Source organism: Pteropus medius, unplaced genomic scaffold (genome assembly GCF_902729225.1).
Source record: "Pteropus medius unplaced genomic scaffold, Ma_sr-lr_union100, whole genome shotgun sequence".
NCBI lineage: Eukaryota > Metazoa > Chordata > Mammalia > Chiroptera > Pteropodidae > Pteropus > Pteropus medius.
Window position 1 is genome coordinate 10,473,471 of NW_024349801.1, and position 25,389 is coordinate 10,498,859.

The following is a 25,389-nucleotide window of genomic DNA, read 5'->3' on the forward strand; positions in this document are numbered from 1 at the left end:
TACAAGCTAAGAATAGCTTTAACATTTTTGAATGGTTAGGAAAAAAAAATCAAACGAGGAATAATATTTTGTGACATGTGAACATTTATATGAAATTCAAATTTCAGTAACCATAAATAATTTTTTTATTGGAACAGCACCACACCCATTCATTTATACATTACCTATGACTGCTTTTGCACTATAAAGGCAGAGTAGAATAGTTACAACAGAGACTGTATTCAAAGGCTAAAATATTTGCTATCTGTCCCATTACAGGAAATGTTTGCTGATATCTGCTCCATATATTAATTTTACTTTCATCTATAAAAATACAGAAATCATTAGGCGCAGCACCATTCAGCAACAAAAAGTTAGTTCAGACTTACCTGGTTTTGGTTTCTGCCTCCAACAGTCATTCACGGACTGATGCTATAGGCAAGTTGCTTGCCCTCTCTAAATCCCCATTTTCCCCATTGAAAATGGAGCTCATAATATCTATGTCACTGGGCTGTTGTGAAGTTTAAGAGATAAATGTAAAACATCTGGCATAGATCTTGGCCACAGTTGAGTACTCAATAAATGTTACCCATCGTTAGCATATACTATTATTGTAAAGAACAAACTTTAGAAATACATAGCAATGCATTGCATTACGAAGGGAGTCAAAGTCAAAATGTCATTCCCCCCTCCTCACCCCTTAAGCTACCTAAAATATAGAAGGTTCGGGAGACACTGAAAACAACAGAACAACAAACTATATAATCAGCATATAACCAAATCCAGATGGATTTGGCTCATTTGCTATTTTGCATTGTTTGTCCTCGTCTCCGCTACAAACCCCATCTCACTGGCAGTGAAAGTGAGAAGTAAATACACAATCATCCCATTTATATACAACAAAATTGAAAACATTTGGCTTTTTGTAAAATTTGAAGCTAAATGTTTAGGCAAGACGTTTGGGTTTGTCCATTCAAGCTGCTGTTTTGATGCACTAATTTGAATTTGTGTTCCATCCACAACCTATCTTTGAGGGTCTGTCACTTGCAATATGTTTAACAGACACTCAAAAGAGAAATACATTTGCATCGATTTGGTATGAAGAACTAATGTCACTAAACATCACTGGAATCATATGCCTCCCTAGTCACCACTCCTCCAGCTCCAAATGTTTAGGACTAAGCTCCAGAGCTGGAAATACAATCAGACCATAAAGCTAAGACTCTGAGCATACACAGGATGGACTCTTAGTTCATCAGTCTTAACCACTCTACCATACGACTTCCTATAATTTACTTTTCTGAGCGCTCTGGTGTAGCGCTCAAGAAAATGACAGAGCAATAAGACAATACATAAATTCAAGCCCCACGTCTTCATTCACTGTCAGGTTATCCTGTTAAGGACTGCGTATTCAGTCCTACAGGGCCACAAACATCAGACAGGGATCCTTGTGGCCGACTATGAATAGATTTCAAGTTTCAATAAGCCTTCCAATTACATTATTCTACTCTGCCCTTAATTTAATTAAAAAAAATATAACTGTGAGCCTTTGCTTAGGCTTAAACAATAGAAAGTGTTGGCGGGGTGGGAGGGGCAGGGGGCATGCTGCTACTCAGTCTCCAAGATTTTTGCTCCAGACAAGATGCATTTTCAATCAAGGTTATGAATTCCTAATCACACTAGAAATTTTAGGTACTGAAATTTTCTCTACTTTAAAAAAAACTAAAATGTTTCAGCAATATGCAAGTTTCAGCAGTGCTGAATATCAGTATTCTTCTATTCCAGTTGTAAAGTTATTAGTTAAGGTGTGAATATATTGTAAATAGAATAAAGCTACAAACGATTTAGACTCTGATGGCAAATGAGACAATTAACCTCAAATTTTTGCCGTGTAGCACTCACAGCAAGACAACAGCTTCAGAAAACATAAAGCTATTTTCACTTTCTGCAATCGAATCATGGCTTCAATTAAAGACATATACCCTGTGTTAGTACATATGAGATGCCATCGAAATTTTCTAAGAATACTATTTCTCTCTTCTGTTAGACTAGGTATACCATCTTCTGCAAAACAGCTGGATCGTTTGTCAATAATCAAGAGAAACAGATGGTTAGAAACATCCAGATACTTGAAAACATCTGGATATTTTATTCTTCATCCAGATGTTTGGCTTTCCCTAGGTGCAGCCTGCTATCTTTGGTTGAATAATTCTAAAAAGCGTTTGGCCAAGAGGTAAGTTTACTTCATCAATTCTTTCTCAGGATAATTATATTTGGCAAAAGAAGCCCACATTCTTTGGGGAATAATGCTGTTATTGGGATTTACTTCATCGGTATGAGTTAACCAAACTATTTCTGGTAAAAGCTAGGGAATAAAAAAAATTGAAAAAAAATGCAAAACTGGCCCACTGTGCAATGTAGGTTCAGTCATGTTAATCTACCTACTTAGAGTTCACAGAAATATAACTACCTGGGGACACCAAAGCAGAACCAGAGTTTAGCATAATAGCTCACACAAAGGTGACAAAAAAATAAAAGTTCGTTGAGCAAACACAAGCAGAATTTCCTATAATGCTAGTGCGCTCTTCTATTTAAAGATTCAGGTGCAGCTTCAGCTCTACAGCATGACTACTGCCATTCGCTTATTCACTCAGCCAAGATTGTCTCGGCCCCTACTGTCTGTACAGTCACAGACATGAGGCAGAGAGGTCAACATTGAGTAAAACAAATATAGTGCCTGCCCTAATGGCATTTCCAGCCTAGTTCAAGAGACAGAGATTAAACAAATACTCTCACCCAAATAAATACACCATTATCCATATATTACAATAAATGCTATGAAATAAAGAATATAATTAGACATTGTGTTGGGAGGAGGTCTGATTGAGATGAGGAAGTCAGAGAGCGGTTATCTAAAGTCTTAAAAGGTGAGGCATTAGCAAGGAAGATTGGGGCAAGCGCATCCCGGTCAGAGTGGACAGCATGAGAAGTGGACGGCACGCTTCCCGGAAGAACATAAGAAGATCATGGGTGGAGGGTGGTAAGTGTGACTCCAAAAGGAGATCTCTGTGGTGATGGAGCAGTCTCGTATTTTCATCGCGGTGGCAGTTACATGAACCTGCACACGTGATGAAATGATAGAATTTAAATCAGTTTTCTGCTGTGGTGCAACAAATCACCAAAAACTTGGTGGCTTAAAAGAATATAAGTTTATATCTTATAGTTACAAATATCAGAGGTTCAATGTGGATCTCACTGGGGTAAGACCAAGACGTCAGCAGGGTGCGTTCCTTTCTGGCATCTCTAAGGGGAGAATCCACTCCATTTCTTTCTCAACTTCAGGAAGCCACTCACCCTCCTTGGTTCACGGCACCCTCACTCCATCTCCAAAGCGAGCAGTGCTATCTCTCTGATTAGCTCAACCTATTCCCTCATCCATTTTTAATGTCCTTGGACCCACCCGGATAATCTTAGATAACTTATTTTAAATTCAGCTGATGAATAACTTAATTTCATCAGTGACCTTAATCCCCCTTTGCCATGTGATATAACGTATTCCTCCGGTTGCAGGAATTAGGACATGGACACCTTGTGGGCCATAATTCTACCCACTACAGAACTACACACTCACATTGCACCAATGTCAGATTCTTGGGTTCTATATTTTATTCTAGTTTAGAAGAAGTAACCATTACAGAAAACTGGGTGGAGGGTGCATGGATCCTCTCTCTACTATTTTTTTGTAGCTTCCTATGAATCTATAATTCTATCAAAATAAAAGTTTTTAAACATTTTTTTAAAATAGCCAATACTTACAGGACATAAAATTACACATATGACACAGTTCAAAGCACTTAACATTTATTATCCCATTTAATCCCTACAACAAGTCTATAAGGCGGGTACTATTCCCACTTGACAGATGAGGAAACTGAAGCAAAGACAGGTTTTATTAATTTCCCCAAGGCTATCTGAATCCCAATCGGGTATCTCTACAGGTTGTATCTTAACATTTGTTTATATTTGGTAGACTCGAATTTTAATTAAGGGATCAAATATACCAATCGTACATCAAAAAAGTAAGAGAGAGAAGACTGATGAGAATTATTATCATTTTAAAAGAAGCCTAGAAGATATCGACCTTCGATGAGGTAATTTAGAGGGTGAAATGATGAGTATTCTCAGGAGAACCTCCCAAATCACTCTCTCCATTACCTAAAAAGAACTTAGCTGTAGACAGGATAAAGATTAAGAGTAGAATGATCGATCCACTATACTTTGGGATCCAGTGCCTACAAGTTAATTTACAGGGCAGTAATCTACTAAATGCTAGCTATTTTTCTTTTTATTCTTTCTCCCAACCACATGGATCTAGGAACAAATCAAGCTGTCCAGCTTAATCTTTCACTTTTGAAAAGCATCTTCATGGATGTGTAGCACAAAGCACCTCTTGCTCATCCCAATCCTTTCATAGTTTTCACCTCATGGGAATGGAGAGTTGACTGTGAGCATGTCCAAAAGACAGGCAACCCAGACTCTCTCCTGAGAATCTAAACCTGGAGCTGAGTCATACAAAGAAGGGGATTAGAGCTGAGTCATCCCAAAGGCAGTATCATGAAGAGACCATCTGGTAGTGAGGACCACAGGGACCGAGCGCAAGGATGAAAGCTACACACCGAGGATGGCAGTCTAGGGCACACTGGGTGCTGATGCACCAACTCTGGGCTGCCCGCTCCTGAAAATAAGCCATGGTGTGGTGGCCTTTCTGTTACATGCAACCAAAGTCATATCAGGCACAGTATCGTGTTTTCCTTCTCCTTAAATTATCCAGTCCTTTTTGTTGCTTGCAATCGAAGAAACCCTAAGGTAGGAAACTCCTCCACCCATAATAAAAAGCTGGAAATTCTCCTGTACTTTATGCACTTCTCACACACACCCCAGTCCCTCCACTCCTATTCCCATCAAAACGAAAACTTTTCTAGAAATTTAAACATATACATACCAAAAAAAAAAACAAAAACAAGAATCCTCCCAGGCCCAAGGCTCTTAAAGGTTTCTGTAGACTGCTTCTGGGTTGCCATGCCGACTCAATTATTAGCCCCTCTAGGAAGTAGGGATCAAGCACATGTCATCCTCTAACTCTGAATCTGAGGGACATAATGCCTTTAACACACAAAAAAAAGTGACTCACATTCCCTCAATATTTTCTAAAGGGATATTGTTAGAACCAATTTCTACTCCTGGATCTTTTGTGCTCCAGGGTAGAAGCAGGCAGCAGTCCAAACACCACGTAACCTTTTCAGCAGCCATAAGGAAAAAGTCACTACCACTTTGCTTTTTATACCTAGGCTGAAGAAAGAACGGCAAAGCCAATGCACTAGAGGATTAGCAATATCTTCCAAAAGAAAAAAAAAAAAATGTTTATGGGGAGTGAAAATGAATGATAATAGTCTCACTGTCCACTCTCATTTCCTAGTGGTTCAACCAAGTCCCTGGATGTCATAAACACTGACAGGGAAATAAAATGCTCTAATAAATCAGAGTAAGGGCATTGGGAAGGGAGCCGATGGTGAGGCACACCTGCTGAGTCACTAACTCTCAGGACAGAGAGTCAATGAGCCGAGACCGGGCTTCCAGAACCTACATGTGGGCCACCCTCAAGCAGAGGGAGCATGGAGTCCTCCTACTTCACATGGGTGTGAGTGTGTGAGTGCACATGGACACACACACTCATACACACGCCCTCTACTTTCACTTTAGCCTAGGGTTTCTCAACTGAGAACTACGACATTTGTGGGACGGGTGCGCTGCACACTGCAGAGTGTTTAGCTGCATCCTTGGCTGCTATCCACTAGATGCCAATAGCCACCTCCATCACAATGTAGCAAAAATAATGTTTCCAGATACGCCCAAATGTCCCCTGGAAGGCAAAACCACCCCCAGGGAAGAGCGACTGCTTAACCTGAACTTTCAGGTCTCCATAGTTTACCCCACCCTTCACTTGGCAGACTCCTATTCATTCTTCCAGATAGAGCCTCAATAAAATGTTCTTCCCAAAGCCTTTCCTGACTCCTCCATTCTTTGGAGAAGTTAGATGCCGCTTCTCCAGGTGCCCCCAACTACTAGAGCCTTTATCTCACCCCTGGTCTACTCCCTTGACAGCCTTCACCTCTAGATTCTAACTTCCTTGCAAGCAGGAAGCAAGTTTATTTCATCTTTGTATCCCCAGCGCTCAGTAGAGTGGCGGGTCATATTAGATGTTCAATAAAGGCTCATTGGAAAAAAAGAATAACATGTGAATAAATAGACAAAAGGAATTTTCAGCAGGAGGCATGTCACAGAGTACAGGGCTTGTTTTGAGCAGCACAATTGCATAACTTTAAAAGCAACATGGAAAAGCACTACAGTTAGGAGTCTACTACCTGTGATGGAGTGTAGCAAAAAAAAAAAAAAAGTTACATTCTCATCGCCATCTCATAGGAACAGAATTTCACAGGTTGTAAAGCTGCATAAAGCAGCAGTGAAGGCAGTACAAGAATTAAAATGCCCTATTCTCCAGATAAGAAAACCGAGACTCAGAAAGGTTAGTTATCTTGCCTGAAGACACATAATGGAGAAGGAGCTGGCTCTTGAAGCTGAGCCTTTAGGTTCAAATCCAAAGCTGTCTTCCCTGTGCCACCTGTCAGGGAAACGATGCTGCACTCAGGTTAAGAGCTGCCCATTCTAAAAACATGGCCAAAAGAAATGGTTTAAGAAGACTACGTGGATCTCTTCCCACATCGCTGTTAAGTGTGTGACAAGAGAGGCACTCTCATTCACTGCTAGTGGAAATAAAACTGGGCACAATTCCTTCGGAAAGGAATTTGACAACACCTATCAAAAGACTTGGTGATGGTTGAACCTTTGAACTAGCTATTCCACTTCAGGGAATTTAACCTGACAAAACCATCCGAGATAGAAAAAAATGCTCAGTGCACAGATGTAGGCATTATTCACTGCAAAAAAAAAAAAAAGTAGAAACCTCCTAAATATGCAACTACAGGAGATAGGTTAAATAGATACAAATCTACTCCATAAATACTATGTTACTATTTAAAAGAATGTTTATAAGGAGGGTGCTAAAGCAGGGAAAAATTCTAACAGAATGTTACATGAAAACATAGGATTCAAATTTTTATCAACCCAATCACAACCTAAATAAATTGTAGTAAATTTACACAATGGAATACTCTATAACCAAGAGAACGAATAATCTAGAACTCTATGCAGCATTAAGCATAAATCTCATAAGCATAATGTTGAAAGAAAGAAGCCAGACACAGAAGAGTACCTACTGTGTGACTCCATTTACAGAAAGTGATTCCATTCATAGAATTCATAGATGGACAAAACTAATTCACGCTGTCTGAAATGGGAGCAGTGGTTTACTTCTGGTGGGCACTAGAGGATAATGACTGAATGAAGGCAAAAGGGGGCTTCTGGGTCATGTTTCCTTTCTTGACCTACATGCTCATTATCTGGGTGTGTTTCAGTTTATTCAAATTCATCCAACAGCAAGTATATATTATGTGCACTTTCATGCATCCGTGTTATATTTCCAGTTTTAAAACCACAGGCACAATTCCACAAAAACAAGAAGCTGACTCCGAGAGTTAGGAAAAAGTAAATCACAGCATTCATGATGTTTATCTTTAGATGGTGAGACCATGGCAATTGTCTTGTCACCTTCCTACTTTTGTATATTTTCCAAATAATTCAATAATAAGCACATTTATGGGAGGTGGGGGTAAACAGTACTTAAACAAAACACATGAACAAAACAAAAGAAATGTATGAGCGTAACAACAGTGTTGGAATACGTGTGCATATGTGAGTGCGCGTGAGTGCATGTGTGTGTGTTTTACCAAGAGAAGCATTAGTAGTCAAGAGGGAAGGGGTCCTACTAAACCCCACAAGAGCGAAGAGTATTCTCTCATTGACAAGGCTGTACCAACTACAGAGAGACATTTTAAAGTCTTATAGGAATCAATTTAAAAAACCCTAAAGATATGTTCACAGTAAAAACTCTGAAACTATATACAACGAAATATTGTGCACAGGTAGTTTAGGTGATTTTTATTTTCCTTTTCTTATCTACATTTTTATTTTTTAAGTAATGGAAACATATGTATAATCTATATCGGAGTTACTCATCTGAGAATGAGGATAATAATAGAATATTGAGTAATTGCGGGAATTAAGAAGCCCTAAATAGTATAAGTACACACTAATATAAACATACTTACCAACTGATATGTTTTATTCTTCATCATGTAATTATTTTATTATTGTATAAAGTTTGCAAAGATATCTTTAAGAGTACAGGGAAAGTTTTTTCCTCCAAAAAAACGATGGTTCCACTTCTCATGTCAACATTTATATTACCACTTTCTCAGTGATTTTAGATACTAAACAATTTTTTTTAAAAGAAAGGTAATTATCTTAGAGGGAAAAAAAATCTACTTTACCTCATATTTAATGCTCTCTTACATAAAAAAAAAAAATGCTTTATCTATAGCAGACAGAAGAAAATCATACAAAATTTAAGACCAAAAATAGAGAGATAAAGAAAGAGAGGGAGAGAAAAGGGGAGAAGGAAAGGGAGAGGGAGAGGGAGGTGGGAGAACAGAGGGATAGTTGGGTAGATGGATGACTGTGAGGATGGATGGATGGATGGATGGATGGATGGATGGATGGATGGATGGATGGATAATAAAGACTGGAATAGAATGCCCAGAAAGGGTCAAGGCATCCAATGAAAAAAAAAGGTTTCTCTCTGAGATGGATGCTAATGAGAACTCTCGTCCCATGCAAGGACTAACCTCTCAGAGGGCCCCCAGCTAACTATGAAAGTGGGAAGAAGTTGACAGAAGAAACTGAGATGACTCATTAAATAAGAAGACTAGCATTAGCAGTGGAGGTGGCCCTGGGGGCTGTGGCTGGGTACTGGCAACAGCAAGAGTACGTATTTAAGGGGTCCTACCTGTGTCCAGCACTTTTTTCAACATACTTTCCATTCTTTATCTGGTAAAGAGGTATTAAAGTTGCGGATGGAATCAGGGTAACACAGGGACATTGTCCTTCATAACTAGGTGGGCCCACTGTAACCATGAGGTCCTTAAAATGGGAGAAGGAGGCAAAGGAGAGAGGACCAGTGAGATGGCCATTTGAGAAGGACGCAGCCCAATGCTGCTGGCTCATAGACAAAGGAAGGGGCCAGGAGCTAAAGAATAGGGGTTGTCTCCGGAAGTCAGAAAAAGCAAAGAAATGGATCCTCCCCCTAGAGCCTCCGGAAAGAACAGAGCTCCCCCAAAACCTTGATCATCCCGGTAAGCCCTGTGTCAGACTTCTGACCTCCAGAACTATAAGGTAATAAGTTTGTGTTTTACATCACTAAGTTTGTGGTAACTTCTTACGGCAGCCATAGAAAACTAATATCCTTCAGGTTACTTCTTAAAAATAATTGTATTATATAAGCTGTGCATGAACATTTCCCATTTTTAAAAAACACAAGCACTCTGAACAAAGCTCGAGCCCCCCTTTGCCCTCAGCCCTAGCTAGCCCTTTCCCAGCCACCCACCCCTCCTACAGAGGTAACCACTACAAGCGGGGTACACACTCTCCAGGCCTCCTCGTATGCTTTTCCTTACATAACATGGATGTGCCCAGGTCACACTGCACGCTGATTCTTTCAGCAGATCCAGTCTTGAAACAGTTAACACCCATCTCCCCAGGAAGGAAAATAGCTCCCAAGCCCAACAACTGCAGAAGAATCAGTGTCTGCCTGTGCTGCTGGGGGCGAAGGAAGTGACAGGTTGAGTACCTCTTGCATACCTTCTGTCTCCCTTCCAGTTATAAATCCTCCATTCTGGAGCTTGTGGTAGGAACTAAGCTCCCCAAGCCTGAATCTGTTAAGTAGTCCTAGCTTAGAAGATCAAGAAAGGAATTTGTTTATACATTTTGGGTCTGTGTTATCAAAAAAAAATTAGCCTAAGAAATACAGGGAACATGATCAATAGCAAAACAATCAGTCCAACCATGCTTTGCTACCAAGAGATAATGAATGCCTACAGAGCTGCCAAAAATTGCTCAAAACACACTCTCCTCTCTCTTTTTTTAATCCTTGGGACGTCTGGGATTTTTCACAAGTCTCCTATCTGCTCCCCAGTCTTCTGGGAGACTGCTCACTAACAGCAAATTAGTTCAGACTTTAGAGGCCCTGGGTCTTTGAAATTTTCCCCAAAACCACATGCTGGCAGCTGGCACTTTAGCACCCTCACTTGCCATTTCTCTGGGGCTCCATGAGTGTCCACTCTGATGCCACATCTGCCTCTTGTCTATAGTGCCAGCAAGGGCACCCCTGCCCTCAGAGTTGCTCTGGTCTCCACTAGTGAGGTTCACTACACTCCAGAAATGTAAGTGGGTTCTCTTGGACTAAAACATTAATAGGGGGTGGAGATGGGCTGAGAGGTGTTAGAGTATGCAAGGGTGGGAATAATGCCTTTTTTACCAGCGCTACCTTCACTAGTGCAAGCTGGAGTCCCAAGAGCAAGGTTAATGCATGTAAACTGCCTAGAGATACCAAACGCACTGAGAAGAGCAATGTCTTTTCCACTGTGACCAGCACATGGTGCATACCCCACATGCTATGTGTGGTAGGAGAAGGGGTGGTTTGGAGCATTCTGATGACTGGTAGTATCATTACAGATTTGGGTCCACTTATCAGTTTCGGTGGAAAGTCCTTTTGATATACAGCCAGAGCCATCAATCTGGTGATCTGGCCTTGCTCTCAGACATGAGAACAAATTAGCTCCACAAGGAGTATAATGAACATGTGTTTGTTATTCAGTGAAAAATTAATTTATTCTATCAACAAATATTGTGTGCTAGTGTTCATGCATGTGTTTGTGTGCATATGCCAAATATGTGCCATGTCGTGATACAGAGCTCAGAAGGACACTTTTCTAGAAAAGCCACAAATCATTTTAATGGGTTCTATGCGTAGCTTAAGGGAAATTCATGAGTAGAAGAAAACAAATTAAATAAAGCTCTTATGGAAAATGCTGTATTTCTTTTGGACATGTGATCGCACACACACAAAAACACAAATAAGTTTATCATGGTGGGCTAAGAGGGTAGTTATAGATGATGATAGTGATGGTGATGACTGGGAAACAGAAGGAAGACAGGGGGAGGGAGAGGAAAACAACAACAATAACCAAGATGCTCACAACTGTGACAGTTACTGAAAGCTGACTAATGCCAGAGGTTGTTCTAAGCATTGCACACTCTTGACCTAATTTAATTCAACAATCTTACCTTAGGTCCAGTTATTATACCTATTTTACAGAGAAAGATATTCAGATTGAGAAGGGTTAAGCAATATGGCTTATTAAAGAGATAATACCTGGAAGCCTAAAATGAAGAAGTGAGGGTTACTGGGAATTATGGAAAGAAGTGGGGTTCACTGGGAATTGTGGGAAGAAGTCAAGTTCAAGTTTCTTGACTCTGACCTGGAATAAGAAATGCACCCTTCAGGCCAAAGTTGGAAGCAAGCCCATCGCACTGAAATAACATTATAAATAGCATGAATAGTCGAGGCTACAAGAGGCCTGTCTCTGGGAAGGGTGCCCAGATGACCTCTAATGTAACTCTGGAGACTTCTCTGGGTGTCACAAGGCAGGATTCCAAAAAAGCTCTTGCCACAGGGAAAAGAAAATCTTCAGCAGAACCCTGGCTGCCTGGTCAGACAATGGATAACAACCAATGGAGCCAGATCTGGAAAGCGCTGAACTCACTCTTCCAGAATCTTCTACCATAAAATGTCCAGGGATATAATGCATATTATCCTATAACGCATTTCCCAAAATCCTTCCTACCTCATGTTTTCTTTTTGTCATTTGTTCCAGTTTTGGATAAAGGAAGAAGAAAGTAGTCACTCATTCATTCATCCATCCATTCATTCATTATAAATGTACTTAAGCTACAAAACCACAAATTACTAAAGCGTAATACCTTTGGAAAACTTAGGTGGTGACACACAGATGCTTCTCCATAGTCTCTGTGGGTGGGTGTCTATATATAAACACAGCTCGAATCAATTGTGGGGTGTACCAGCAAAAGTAGATTGGCCATGTGAAGGACATCTGTATCAGGGCCTGTTCCCAATCAAAGGAAAGTAATTATCCTTGGTGGTCTGACCACTTAACTTAAACAAAAAGAACTGAGCCAACTTTCATCAATGAGCCTTTCTTCCAACTGAAAAAAATAAAATAAAAAACATGAGAGTTGGCTACTGGTTATGACAACGTAGTGCCACAAGGTTAATAATGATGGGTTTCAGGTCTCTGGCAATTTCTCATTTCAAACTAACTTGAACCATCGACCCTTGAGGGCTGATTGTTTAATGTGGTCTGCATGGCACCCACAGTCCTTCTCGGACACCCAGGTGGTGGGTAGGTGACATTATGCTGTTATACCATTACTGAAAACAAGAGAGGGGCTTTTCATCTTTAAAATAAAAAAGCGTTCCTATGTTCAAACTCCATGGAAGACCCATAAACTCCTTCGGTTTCACGAGGACTGGAATTTGAATGCGCTAGTAGTAACTTGTAATCAATTCATGGGATCTGGGCTCTTTCTTCTAGAGGGATCTTAGGAAGGAAAAACTGATAATATCTTTGCAATTATTCAGAAGACTCCATAGTTTTTTTCCTCCATGTCATCAGTCAATTTTCTCTGATGCTCATTTCACTTCTAAATGTCCCAAGGATTCGTCTGGAGGTTTGCATGGCTTTTTCCTCCTGGTATTGCGAAAGCAAGTCAGAGAGACAGAAGAATAAATGAGTCAAACTGCTTAAATTGGGAAGGGAGACAACAGCGAGTGGTGAGGCCTATGGACAACTAGAAACCTTATGCCTTTCTGATGCGTTTGCTCAGCTCCAGCCAATCGTTGCCTCTACTTCCAATTTTAAAATCCAGTGGGAAAGCTAGATTTTTATATGAATCTCTCGGTTTTTAAAGGTCACCGAGTGGACAAAATACACCAGTAGGCAATGTCTATTGATGCAGAGGAACATCTTACTGAATTTTCTCCTCTGCAAGTCACACTCAAAGCTATGGCTTGTCCTTGAGCTGGGCCAAGAAAAGAGTCAAAAGGGAAGCAAAGAGGCAGGAGGAAGGTCTGGGATTAGAAGTCTCGTCCTACCTACAACTTTCGTAAGTGATGCATTTGCCTGTCAAATTTCCTGACTCTGGGTGGATGATAAACACACTCAAAAACCTCATCTAATTTTAGAGTAAGTTACTTCGACGCACGAACCAACTTGGGGGCATATTAGCCCCCTCTCTGTGACCTAAGCTATGCCAAATACCCCCACCTCGAAAGAGGCAGGACAAGTGCGCGGTTCTACTATGCTGCACAGAGCTTGTGAGGCCAAGAGGTGTTTGTCACCCAGTGCTCTACGTTCCCCAGACGAGCTTCAGTGACTAGAAAGAGGCAGTCCTGATCTACACTTCTCTGTCTTTTTTGCACTCTAATTATAGGCAAATAGCCCTTGCGACTTGGAGGCTTTAGTTTCTTAACTTGAGACCTGACTCTTCCTTTCTACAACTTTTTTGTCTTTCTGGCTGTGGCACAGAGCCCAGGGAACTCATTCTGCCTGAGATAAACACAGTGCACTCCCACAATCCTAATTAACATATTTTTTTTTTTCTCTCCTCCCAAGTTTCACCAAAAAAATCCTTCTCACAGTCAGCGTCAGCTGGGTTGGAAGTTGAAACCAGATTCACAAAAGTGCAAATGCACAACAAATTAAGTTTCCTTCATAATACAAAAGTGCTGGAATATAAAAAAAAACCCTTGTTCCTGAAAAATGAAATTGGCAGTATCCACAGTATCCAGACAGGAACTTTCCCCATGACCTCAACCTCCCCCACCCCACCAAAAAAAGCAAAAACAACAAAACACTCCACTTAAAACAGACTAAAAAAGATAGCAAATGTTATTTGTGAACCTTGACTGACGGTACCCTCATTAAAAACTTTAAAAAGCCTTGAAAGACATTTTGAGGAATCTGGGTAAATTTGGGTATGGACTACATATTATTTTATATTCATGAATTATTATCAAGTTCATAGACATGATAACAGTAATAAATGAGATTATAAAGAACAATGTCTTTAGTTTTAGGAGAGGCCTGACAAAGTACTTAAGGGTAAAATGTCAGTGTCTGCAACTTACATATATGGATGCATTGATGTATGTATGTATATATGGATGGACAGATGGATGAATGGATGAGTGGATGGATGAGTGGATAGACAAGTTATTGGATGNCCCCACCCCACCAAAAAAAGCAAAAACAACAAAACACTCCACTTAAAACAGACTAAAAAAGATAGCAAATGTTATTTGTGAACCTTGACTGACGGTAGCCTCATTAAAAACTTTAAAAAGCCTTGAAAGACATTTTGAGGAATCTGGGTAAATTTGGGTATGGACTACATATTATTTTATATTCATGAATTATTATCAAGTTCATAGACATGATAACAGTAATAAATGAGATTATAAAGAACAATGTCTTTAGTTTTAGGAGAGGCCTGACAAAGTACTTAAGGGTAAAGTGTGTCAATGTCTGCAACTTACATATATGGATGCATTGAGGTATATATGTATATATGGATGGATAGATGGATGAATGGATGAATGGATTTATAGATGGAATGGACGGATGAATGAATGGATGAAGTAGATAAGATGATGAATAAACAAGATTATTGGATGGATATAAGGAATAGATGAATGGATGACAGACAAATAAGTGAATGAATGGAATGAATGGATGGAATGAGTGAATAGATGAAACAGATAGATAGTAGATGATAGTATTTATGGACAAATGAAGTGAATAATAGATGACGAATAGATAAGTAGATGAATGAAATGAATAGATAGCAGATGAATGATGAATACATGAAGTGAATGAATGAGCAGATGGATGAGTGGATGCACAGGTCGCTGGATGGATATATGGAAGGATGGTTGGGTGCACAGGTAGAAGGATTAATCGGTAGGCATGTCAGTTGATGGGTGGGTGCATAAATAAATGGATGGATGGAAGGATGGATGGATGGATGAACAAATAAATACTAAACATGGCAAAACATTAGCATTTGTTGAATCTAGGTAGTGAGCATATGGTTGTTCCATTTTACTATTATAGTATTGTTTAAATGTTTACATGCTTGAGAATTTTCATAACAAAATAGTTTAAAACCTGTTATTTTCAGAATTTCAGTGTTTTAATTAATTTTTGACAATGTACAGATTGCCAAAAGGTATATGAAAAAAAATGTTAAATATCATTTATTATTAGGGAAATGCAAATCAAAACCACAAGATAGAATGGCTATTATCAAAAAGAGAGGATGTGGAGAAAAGTGAACCATCAAACATCCTTGGTAGGATTGTAAATTGGTGTAGACCAATAGAAAATAGTATGGAGGTTCCTCAGAAAATTAAGATTAGAACAACCACATGATCCAGCAGTTCTTCTTTTGGGTATCTATATAAAGAATATGAAAACACTAATTTAAAAAGATATATGTATCCTTATGTTCATTACAGCATTGTTTACAGTAGCTAAAATATGGAAGCAACCTAAAAGTCCAACAGATGAATGAATAAAGAAGATGAAGTATGTATATGATAGAATACTACACAGCCATAAAAAATGCTTTGTAAAGCATGTCCTAGAAAGAAGTCTTATGTGGAAAGTGAGGATAAAGTGAGAGTTACTCTAGTTAATATTAAAGAAGGGAGTCTGACTGCTGAGGTCCCCAGCCTAAGGGTCTTTTTCAGGATAAGGAAACCAAGGTTCCGAGGGGCTCGGTGACTCCCCCACAATCAAACAGCAAGTTAGTGGCAGATGAAGGGCCCTCATGGATCACAAGGTTCCTCTCGACAGTATACTGCATCACTGACTGGCCTTGCCTGATTCACAGCCCATTTTCGGGAGAGTAAAGGACGCATCAGCAGTTGACTTTATCCTTCATCCATTTTTCTTTGGAAACTACTTTCCTTGTAGCCTCATCCTTCAAATAAACATTCTCCTATTTCCCAGTCATACAAAAAAAAACTCTTTATCACACTTATTATAATGGGCATTATTCTGGGCACTTGGAAAAATGTATAGATTTGCAGCATGGATCTCCCATTGTGGAAACAGACACCCTACAAGTTATGTGCTGGTGTAAAGGACAAATCACTAACAGCTGTCCCAAAAAGGGTTGACTTCTAAAAACAGTTCCCAATCATTATATTTCAGCGACAGGAGGAAAAAATGTTATCTTGATAGTAAAAGATTTAAATTTATTGCATGGCTGAAAATAATTAGTGAATTGAAATTATAAAGCAATGAATCATTTCCTAAAGTCGAGATGTTAGTAATGCCATTGCACGAGGAACTATTATTTAGAGATAAATAAAAAAAAAAGGAAAAAAGATCAAAAGAAAGTTATGAAGACGTCCAGGAAATTATTCCGAAATGTATATACTTTCTAGAAGATTATTTTTTCAAAAGAAAAGAAAATTGAACAGACTGCACAATTATTATTGGACAAATTAAAGCTGTCTCCTAACTTCTACTCACTTCTTCCTGTTTTGAGCCCTGTTCTTTATAAATAAAGTAACAATATGTATTGCACAAAGTTTCTCCTATAGATGGAGCAACACTGTGGCCAGGCCTTCTAGACTCCACTATCTCCTGGACTCTGTGAGAGGTTTCCTGCCAAATCTCACCACACAACTGTGGAGACAACTTGACCCAAATCTTAGCCCAAGTTCTTAGATTGCAACACTGATGACCTGCTTGATAAGAAACCGGATTTCCAGCTGCAGCTCAACAGACGCGGAAGAAACTAGGACAACACTGTAAACTGATCCTGTGTGTTAGTCTGGACTTTCAGGCCCAATTATTCATTATCCTTGGTTGTTTCTACTAATAAATGTGGGCAATCAGGGTTCACTATACTCAGGCAATCAAGAACATCTGCGTACCTAAGACTAAGCATGAGAAAGCACCAGGCACGGAGGAAGGAAGAGCTCGCTCCTGGGATGCGGAAGGCGGCTTCTACTTTTCAGTCAACTGCCACACAACATGGCCAGTTTGTGCCACTCTCTGAGTGTCACTCTGGCATTCAAAATCCTGCAGGCAAGAGCCTTTCTTCTGAAAGTCGTTCTTCTAAGTTCTGGAGACATTGATAAGGATATGGCTCTAGCCCAGATAGTGGAGACTCAGTCTTTGACCTAATCTCAGAGTAACTCCTAGGCTCCTGTCAAAACAGAATGCTGGCTCCAGCACAGTTCATCTTTTCTAGTGTAAACATTTATCAAAAGAAGAAAGGGGTGGGGGAGCGGAGGGATAAGAGAAAGGATAGAAAGGTTAAGAAGAACAGTTGCAGTCAGCTAACATTGACTACTGTCACAGAGACAGTGTTAAACAGCTGCATGGATGGTCTTGTTTCATTCTCCTGATCTACAAGGCAGAGACCATCATGAATCCCATTTTAAAGGTGAAAAAACTGAGACTCATCAAGATTCAGCAAATTGCCCCAGATCACACGGAAGTAAGGGGCAGAGTCAGGATTCAGAACCAAGTCAACCTGAATCTAGAACCCTGAAGTCTCATCTACCTTTGAGCCCTTGCCTGGGCCCTTGACCTCTTCTCATCAATTAGCTCCACATGCTGCCTCAGCATTATGGCCCAGCTCTGTCAGCCATTTATGACCACCGCATACGGAGATGATGGCCTCCTCTCCAGGATCCCCACAGGGTTTTCTCGTACTTTGTTTGAAGCCTTTAAATCGAGGATCTTATCCTCATACTAGACTCTAAGGACAGGCACCATGACTTTTATATTCCTCCCATGCACAGGCACCCAATTTATTGATAATAATAAATAAAAACAACGCCACACTGTGTCAGTCCAATAGCCCAACTCTGACAGAAGTATCAAGCCACGGTTTATGAAAGGAATGAACTTTTCAGGACTTACAGACGCACACGCGTGCGCGCATACACACACACTGCATTTGTTCCATAAACATTTATTCAGTCAGTAATATGTTTACGTTTTTCAGTCTCCAGCAGTCTACTTGAAATGATCAGATTGCCTCTTAGAAGGAAACTAAATGGCCTGTCTCTTGGGTATCAAATAGAAATTGCTTCTTAATCAGGGTCTACAAACGACAGACTTCAGGTGCTCCCTCCAGATTCTCCACCCAAAGTCGCTGGGATGCTCTTGGAAGGCCTCCTACGCAATGCCATAATTAGCAGAAAATGAAAAAAATCCAAGAAATACAGGGGCCATGGAACAGGGTTCAAGGAGTGAGGGCAACTGTTGATCCATGCAAAGATCAAAGCTGTGCAGAAAGCGTTCTGGGTTTACACAGCTGCATACTCCGTGCGAGAGCAGTAAAGCAAACACAATCTGGATGGGAGGGAAAGTTCTTGTGACTGGGAGTGTGTGGGTGTCAGTGATTCCCCAGGACATCAAATAACCAGGAGGCCGCAGAGCCACCTCACTCCAGGGCTAGAAAAAGAAGCCTGTCCTCTTTTCCAATCCAGGACATATTTTTATGAGGCCAAAAATATCTCACTGATGCAGCTTTCTAAAATATAATAAGAAAGAGGGAAGAGGATCATTAGCAAATATGCAAAAAAAAATTCTTGAGTTTAATAAACACCACCAACAACAACCACCACAAAAAAGTGAATTGGTCAAAACGAATCTTAACAACCTGGGGATGAGAAACCCCGGCCCCAGCCCATCTCGTTGTGTGGCTGCACGCAACGTCTGAACGAGACCCAGAGCTCTCGAAACTCCTTTAGGTGCATCAATTCCTAAACGAAATAATAACAAAGCCATATGTTACCATCTTTTTAGATATGAATTGCTGTACAATGCACAAACACAACAGCAGCTCCCCGCTATCATTTGGATTCATTAAAAATAAAATCATCTCATAAGCCTGCAAATGTAGATTTTTTTAAAGAATTTTTTTTTTATTTTTTGCCTTACAAAACTTTCATATTTCCCCTGTGTACGGAAGTATAATTTTTTTATGTGGTTGTTCTCAATGTCTTGAACTTGATATACATGTAATATTAGGAAATGAAAATAATATATATGTGAATTCCCCATTTCATGTATTAGAAAACAATATGTTTTGCTCATTAAAGGCGCCAATATAAATGCTATAAACCATGAAATTACCTTTGAGCCCTTCCTGAAATAACCAGTTCACAAACAAATGATCCATGTAAAAAAGGCAAGGGGAGATTACAATAATAAGACTAAGTTACATTTTCATTTCAGGATTTTTTTTTTTAATGTAGATAAGTATTATTACTGCCAAACCAACATCTGTGGCAGGTACATCCAACTTATATAGGAAACTCTAAACAGTACAGGTAGATTGAATAAAATAAATTCAGAGTAAGGCTTTGCATATTTTCCAAATGTGACGCAGAACTCACATTCACAAAAAAATTATCTCAATAAAAGAACCTTAGTTTTGGTTTTCTCACTTCAGAGGGCTGTTTTAAAAGCAATGATGGCAAAAGCATATTATTGAAATAACTTTGATGTTTTTCATACTCAGAAAGTAAGAATCTACCCTGAATCTTTCGTTCAGACTGAAAGAAGGTATATGGCAAGAATTTGAGCCCATGAGTCAAACTCTCAAGCTGAAATTAGCAAAGCCCTTATCAGGTCCAGAGTGATGCCCTAACCAGCATTTTTCACATCATCTGGAAAACTGTCGAAGTGCAGATCCTTGGGCGCCACTCCAGACATTCTGATTCAGAAACTCTGAAGGTGAAGCCCCATGATGTGTATTCCAACGAACCCTCCAAGGGTCCTGGTTTATGCTTATGTTTGAGAACTAGTGCCTTAGTCTGATAACATAAATAACCAGTGTTGGAGATAAATGAAGTTATCTCCTCTAAGATCATGCACAGAATCCCCAGTGGTTCCTCCATACTGCTCTTAAACTCTCCAACGGCCTGTTTCCCCCCATCAAAAATTAAATCCAAGCCAGCTGATTTGCACATTTCTGTCTGTATTAATCCTGACCACTCTTTCTGCTCCAGCATATCTTACCTGTCAAGTTCTAGATAATATGACTTTAGAGAAGATAATATGAGTCCCTGAGTTTCTTCCAGGCTGTAACCACTAACTCTGAAGTGATCCCAATGACACTCTGAAACAGGTACTACTGAGGCATCTCAGAGCCTTCTTATGAGTTCCAAGTAGAAAGCCACATGTCTCCTCTGGGCCGGATCCTGTTCTTGACTCATTCAATCATTCGCTTGTTTATTTGATTAGTGAGTCATTCACATAGTCATGAAAGAAACATTGACCAAGCTCTTATTCTTATTCTTTTTGCTTTTGCTTCATGCCGAGGACAGAAAACTATATTAGACCATCCCGACCTTGGAGATCATAGTCGACTGGGGGACCCACATATGTAAATCGATAACTATAGTACAATGAAGTAAGTACAAAATGAGAATTCACATTAGGAGCTTAAGGAATGGATGACTAGAGGACTATTTTTTTTTTTTTTTTTTGGTGGGAGGGAGTTAGTCACACACATACCACAACTAAATCTTAAAGAACACATAGGAGCCATTAAGGTCGGAGAAGGGAAGATGGGTGGGTTCCAGGCAGTGGCAGACCATAGACAGCAACACCGATGAGCAGATGAGGCTTCTTAATTGCCAGCCCTTTAAGGCAAGAAGTCGGCCTCTTTGTGTCTCCAACCCCAGTACCTGGCTTCGCACAGATGCTCAGTAAAGTCCATAGAAGACTAAAGTGAACAAGCAGTAAGAAACTCAAAGAGGAAGTCAACCCCTGAAGCAGGGAGGACACTTTAGGCTCCATCTGAGTAGTTCAGACAAGGTTTACGCTGGGATCGGAAGCAGAGGGATGAATGAGTAGAAGGCAGAACGACAGGACTGTGTGTGGAGCCAAGTTGCTAAATGCGAAAAGATCCTGAAGAAGGTTGTGAATCACCTCAGAGGAGGGTATGAATGAAAAAAAAAAAAAAAAGGCTTTTTTATACTTGGATGAGGTCCTGCCAAAATTTACCAGACCAGGCTGGAACAGAGAGTACTCTATGACATACTTAATAATTTTCCCACCAGTCTGGGAAGGGGGAAGAATATCCAACTGCCCTAGTCCTGCTTAGAGAAGAAGACAACTGACCCACAGATCCTAGATCCACTATAGGAGGAGGGAAGGGAGGACACACGACCCAGCAAGATGGTGCTGAGCTATCACATGGACTACACAATGGGCAGAGGGGACCATTTCTCTAGACTTCTGTTTCTAAAGAAGCCTAGACTTAGTTAAAAAAAAAAAAAGTGATGGAGAGAGAGAAAAAATAACAAATCTTTCTTGCCTGCTTATTATATGCCAAACAGCTCCCAGGGTGATTTCCCCAAATCCTCCTTCTTAATCCTTGCAGCAACATGAAGAGGTAGGCGTGAAATTCCTATTTTGCTGCTGAGTTAACTAGTGACTTCAAGAAGTAAGGCTACCTGCCTGGACCCACACAGCTAGTAAGTGGGGGAAGCAAAGTTTGTGTCTGGTTCTGACTCCAAAGTCCAGAGTGGACCTGGCCTCTTTCAGACAGAAAAAAGGCTCAGAGACCTTGGAGACTGAAGTGGCTGGCAGGGAAGCCCAGGAGCGAGGACCAGCAAGAAATGGTGACTTTACCTGTGTCCATGGGATAGGGGTGAGCAGAGTGTCTTCATGAGGCTCTAGAATTTTCTAACATTTTGGCAGAAAACCTCTGGCCTACATCACGGGCCTGAAAACCTTTGGCCTACATCACAGGCCTAAAGATTCTGAAACAGACTCCTCAGCATTCTAAACCATCCTCGAAAACCTTACAAAGTATGTTGATGAGGTGCACACTCAGCCCTGCAACTGAGATCTATCTGCATTCATTTGGCCCTTCTATGAATCCCTCCAAATGCTGTATGGTAAGGTCAGAACATTACACTTAATGGAATTTCCTGCCATATTTTGTGGTGCCAGAATTGCTCCATCACGTAAATAAATTTGGGAAGAACTTTGCTTTCTTCCTTTTTTGAATGATATAGAACATAATCTTCTAAGTAAATCTTAATTTTAAGTATTCTAAGTCCGAAAGATAATAATTTGGACCATATAAATACCACATGTGGGTGTAATACAGATTGCATGCCGAGCTATAAAAAAAAAAATACTTGGCTATGTTATTTTCTTAAAATTGCTGTGTTGTTGCCATTTTTATTGGGTTAATTAAAAGGCCATAAAAATCAATTCAAACATGTTTGGAAACAGATTTTCAAATTTTATGAACTGTGTTCGATTGTCGGGCCAAAAATAAGAAAATGATAGACATCTCTCCACACTCATTGCTTTGGTGTGATCATTCATTCATTCATTCATTCATTCATTTAACCAAAATCCCCTACTATGAGCCAAGCACTAGAACTGGAGTAACCCCTATTCTCATAGCACAATCAGTCTGCTAGGGGATAGAAATTGAAGGACATCGATTAGATCAAGGGTGGCAAACTTCTATACGGAGTCAGACCATAAATATTTTCCGCTTTGAGTGCCACACGTCTCTGCTACAACTACCGAACTCACGAAAGCAGCCACAGACCACACCTAAACAGATGAGCATGGTGTGTTCCAATAAAACTATATTTATGGGCATTATAATTTGAATTTCATATATTTTCGTGTGTCGTGAAATACCATTTTTCTTTTGATTCTTTTTTCAACCTTTTAAAAATGTTAAAACCATCTTCAGCTCATAAGCCATATGAAAACAGAGGGTTCGTGAACCCTGTTTGTACTATTACACAGGGAAAGACACCACGGGATGGTTGACCCGGGATCCAGAAAGAAGATGCTAGAATTCTCGGCAGATGAATCCAGGGGCCACTACACTACTATGTGAATCCAAAAGGCATGGCTAAAGGGTAGAAAAAGAGGAATTCCCTCTTTCAACTGCTGGCCATCAAACCTCTCTGCTCATTTCAAACATGGCTTCTTGCCATGTGGCAAGCAGTGCTCTTTGGTGCCTCTCTCTGCTCCCTGGTGGCCTTGACAATTGGCTCCAAACTTGATAAAGTGCTAATTTTGCCTTTTACAGTTGTTGTGTAACTTTGATAAAAAGCCAAGCCAATCCTTTTTGAAAATCTGAAGAAACGTTAACCCACATACTGAAACCTGGGGATCCAAGTTACGACCAGAAGGCAATTTTCATGGTCAACTTCTAAAACCATCCAAACAGTGGTCTCAGACGGAAATAATGAGAAGCCTCTGTGTTAGTCCCAGGTCCCTGGTCCTGCCTTGATTGCTGAATGTCAGGCCCCCGCCAGCTCAGTTATAATGACGGAAACGTAACATAGTTCATGCGAATGGCCTTTGGTGGGCAAATGTTCAAGCACATTAAAGTTTTAATATAATTATAATTATAGAACATGTTCAACCAATTAACCACAAATATGCTGTTTATCTGAAAGGCTGCCAACACTGTGAACTACAGTCAAAATAACATTAGGCTGTGGTCCTTAAGCGAAGAATACACAGTGAATCAAAAGAGAGATCAGGAGGAAAGGCCAAAATAAATATTCTATCTGATATTTTATGAATATTTCCTCAAATGCTAGATTAAAATATGTCATCTCAACTTCCCATATATTTACTTGATGAAATCAGATTAAAGGAGTTCATGACACTGTTGAAAAACACCATAAACCAGAGACAGAGAGGGAGGGAGGGAGAAAAGGAGGGAGAGAGAGACAGAGAGAGAGAGAGAGACAGAGAGAGAGAGAGAGAATTTTGTAAATCTTGGCAGTCAAACTTTCCTAAGGCCTTAGTATAAAATAAACAAGAAATGGCAATTAGAGCAAGTCGTATTTTTAAGGTATCTAGAAACTTCTCATTACTCCTTATATCTTTCTTAGTTACAGCCTATAGGACTTTAAGTAAAATTAAACTTTGCCCTAGCAACTAAATAACATAAGCCTTCTCATAACTTTCTTCTAAGAAAGAATTTTTTTAAAAGAAAGAACCTAGTTGTACAATTTGTATGTATACAATTTGTAGTGCTGTAAAAGCATATTTTGAAAAGTGCTCCCTAAATAATTAAGCTATTCCTTTTACCATACTTCCTATATTACAGAAGTCATTTTCCCACCAGGAATCAATAAGTCATTCCTCACGTCAGTCATTTTTCTCCATTTAACGGAATGGACTAAAGTCCGACACTGCAAGTTACATTACCTTTGAATTATGTGTGTAATTTAAAATTCAAAGTACTACACTAAGGAGCTTTTTAGACTGACCACTCTACACTCTCTTCATAAATATGGTCCCTCGCAGACCCTTCTGACAGATTTACCGAACAGCAGGAGTTTGAAACAGTTAAGACTGTGAGCCCTACAGGAAAGCTGTTCTCTGTAACAATGCCCCAACAACAATTCTCTTTTCAGAGGAAGCACAAAGCAAACTGCTATATATCAGTCACCAGGAAACGACTCTCTGTTTTTAGATTAATGGTAAAGCTGTTCTAAAGCATCTCGACTTTAATTACAAATAAATACATGGGCCGAGATTGACATGTCAGTTCAGAGAGTACTCCCTAAATAAAAGCTGCCAGTATAATTTTTTTTTTTTTTACCAAATCCAAGGCTTCCAATAAAATTTCAAATGGTGAAACTGAAACAGGTGTGTCCTAAAGAGACTCTTTTCATCATTTAAACATATCATAGGGAGAAAAAATATATATGCAGGGAGATATATAAATGAAAATGTGTTTAAGTAAACATATGCAACAATCACATTTTAAAAAATTACTGTAATAAAAGTGACTTTATATACCTTGAAGTGAATTCATGGGTTGACATGCTTCTGCTTATAAATGAAATGTAATTACCTCATTCTGCAGGAAAATAAAAATGAAGTGATGCTTAAAAATGTCAATGAATATTCTTCAATTTGTGATGTACTGACTACACTGTAGGCTGGTAAAACTTTAAAACAACACCTGTCAAGTAAACAGCATTTCTCTTGATAGTTCCTATTATTTTCTTCGGTATCTCCTCAAAAATACCAGATCCTCCTATGTAGTGTGAAAGAAAATGAGACCTTGCAACACTGTGTTTTCAAACATTGGTTATTTAGAAAATACAGTAATAGGTCTGATTTTAAAACTGGGATATATGTATAAACTTGGATCTCTTATGGTTCCTTGGTTCATGAGGTGACTCCTTCACCTACACTGGAATTTGGGGTT

The 25,389-nt window shown here is 39.6% G+C and overlaps 1 protein-coding gene across 18 annotated transcripts in view; it reads right to left on the reverse strand.

Annotated features, from left to right (window-relative positions):
- WWOX (WW domain containing oxidoreductase) overlaps window positions 1-25,389 on the reverse strand; it is a 932,057-nt gene that overhangs the window by 753,418 nt on the left and 153,250 nt on the right. Inside the window, exon 6 of one of the 18 annotated variants that reach the window (XM_039888505.1) lies at window positions 2,803-3,097. The exons of the other annotated variants lie outside the window; for them this stretch is intronic. Coding sequence (XP_039744439.1) covers window positions 2,948-3,097 — 150 coding nt within the window. The 3' untranslated portion in view covers window positions 2,803-2,947. Of the gene's footprint in view, window positions 1-2,802; window positions 3,098-25,389 lie in introns of those variants that run through there. 18 annotated transcript variants of the gene reach the window in all.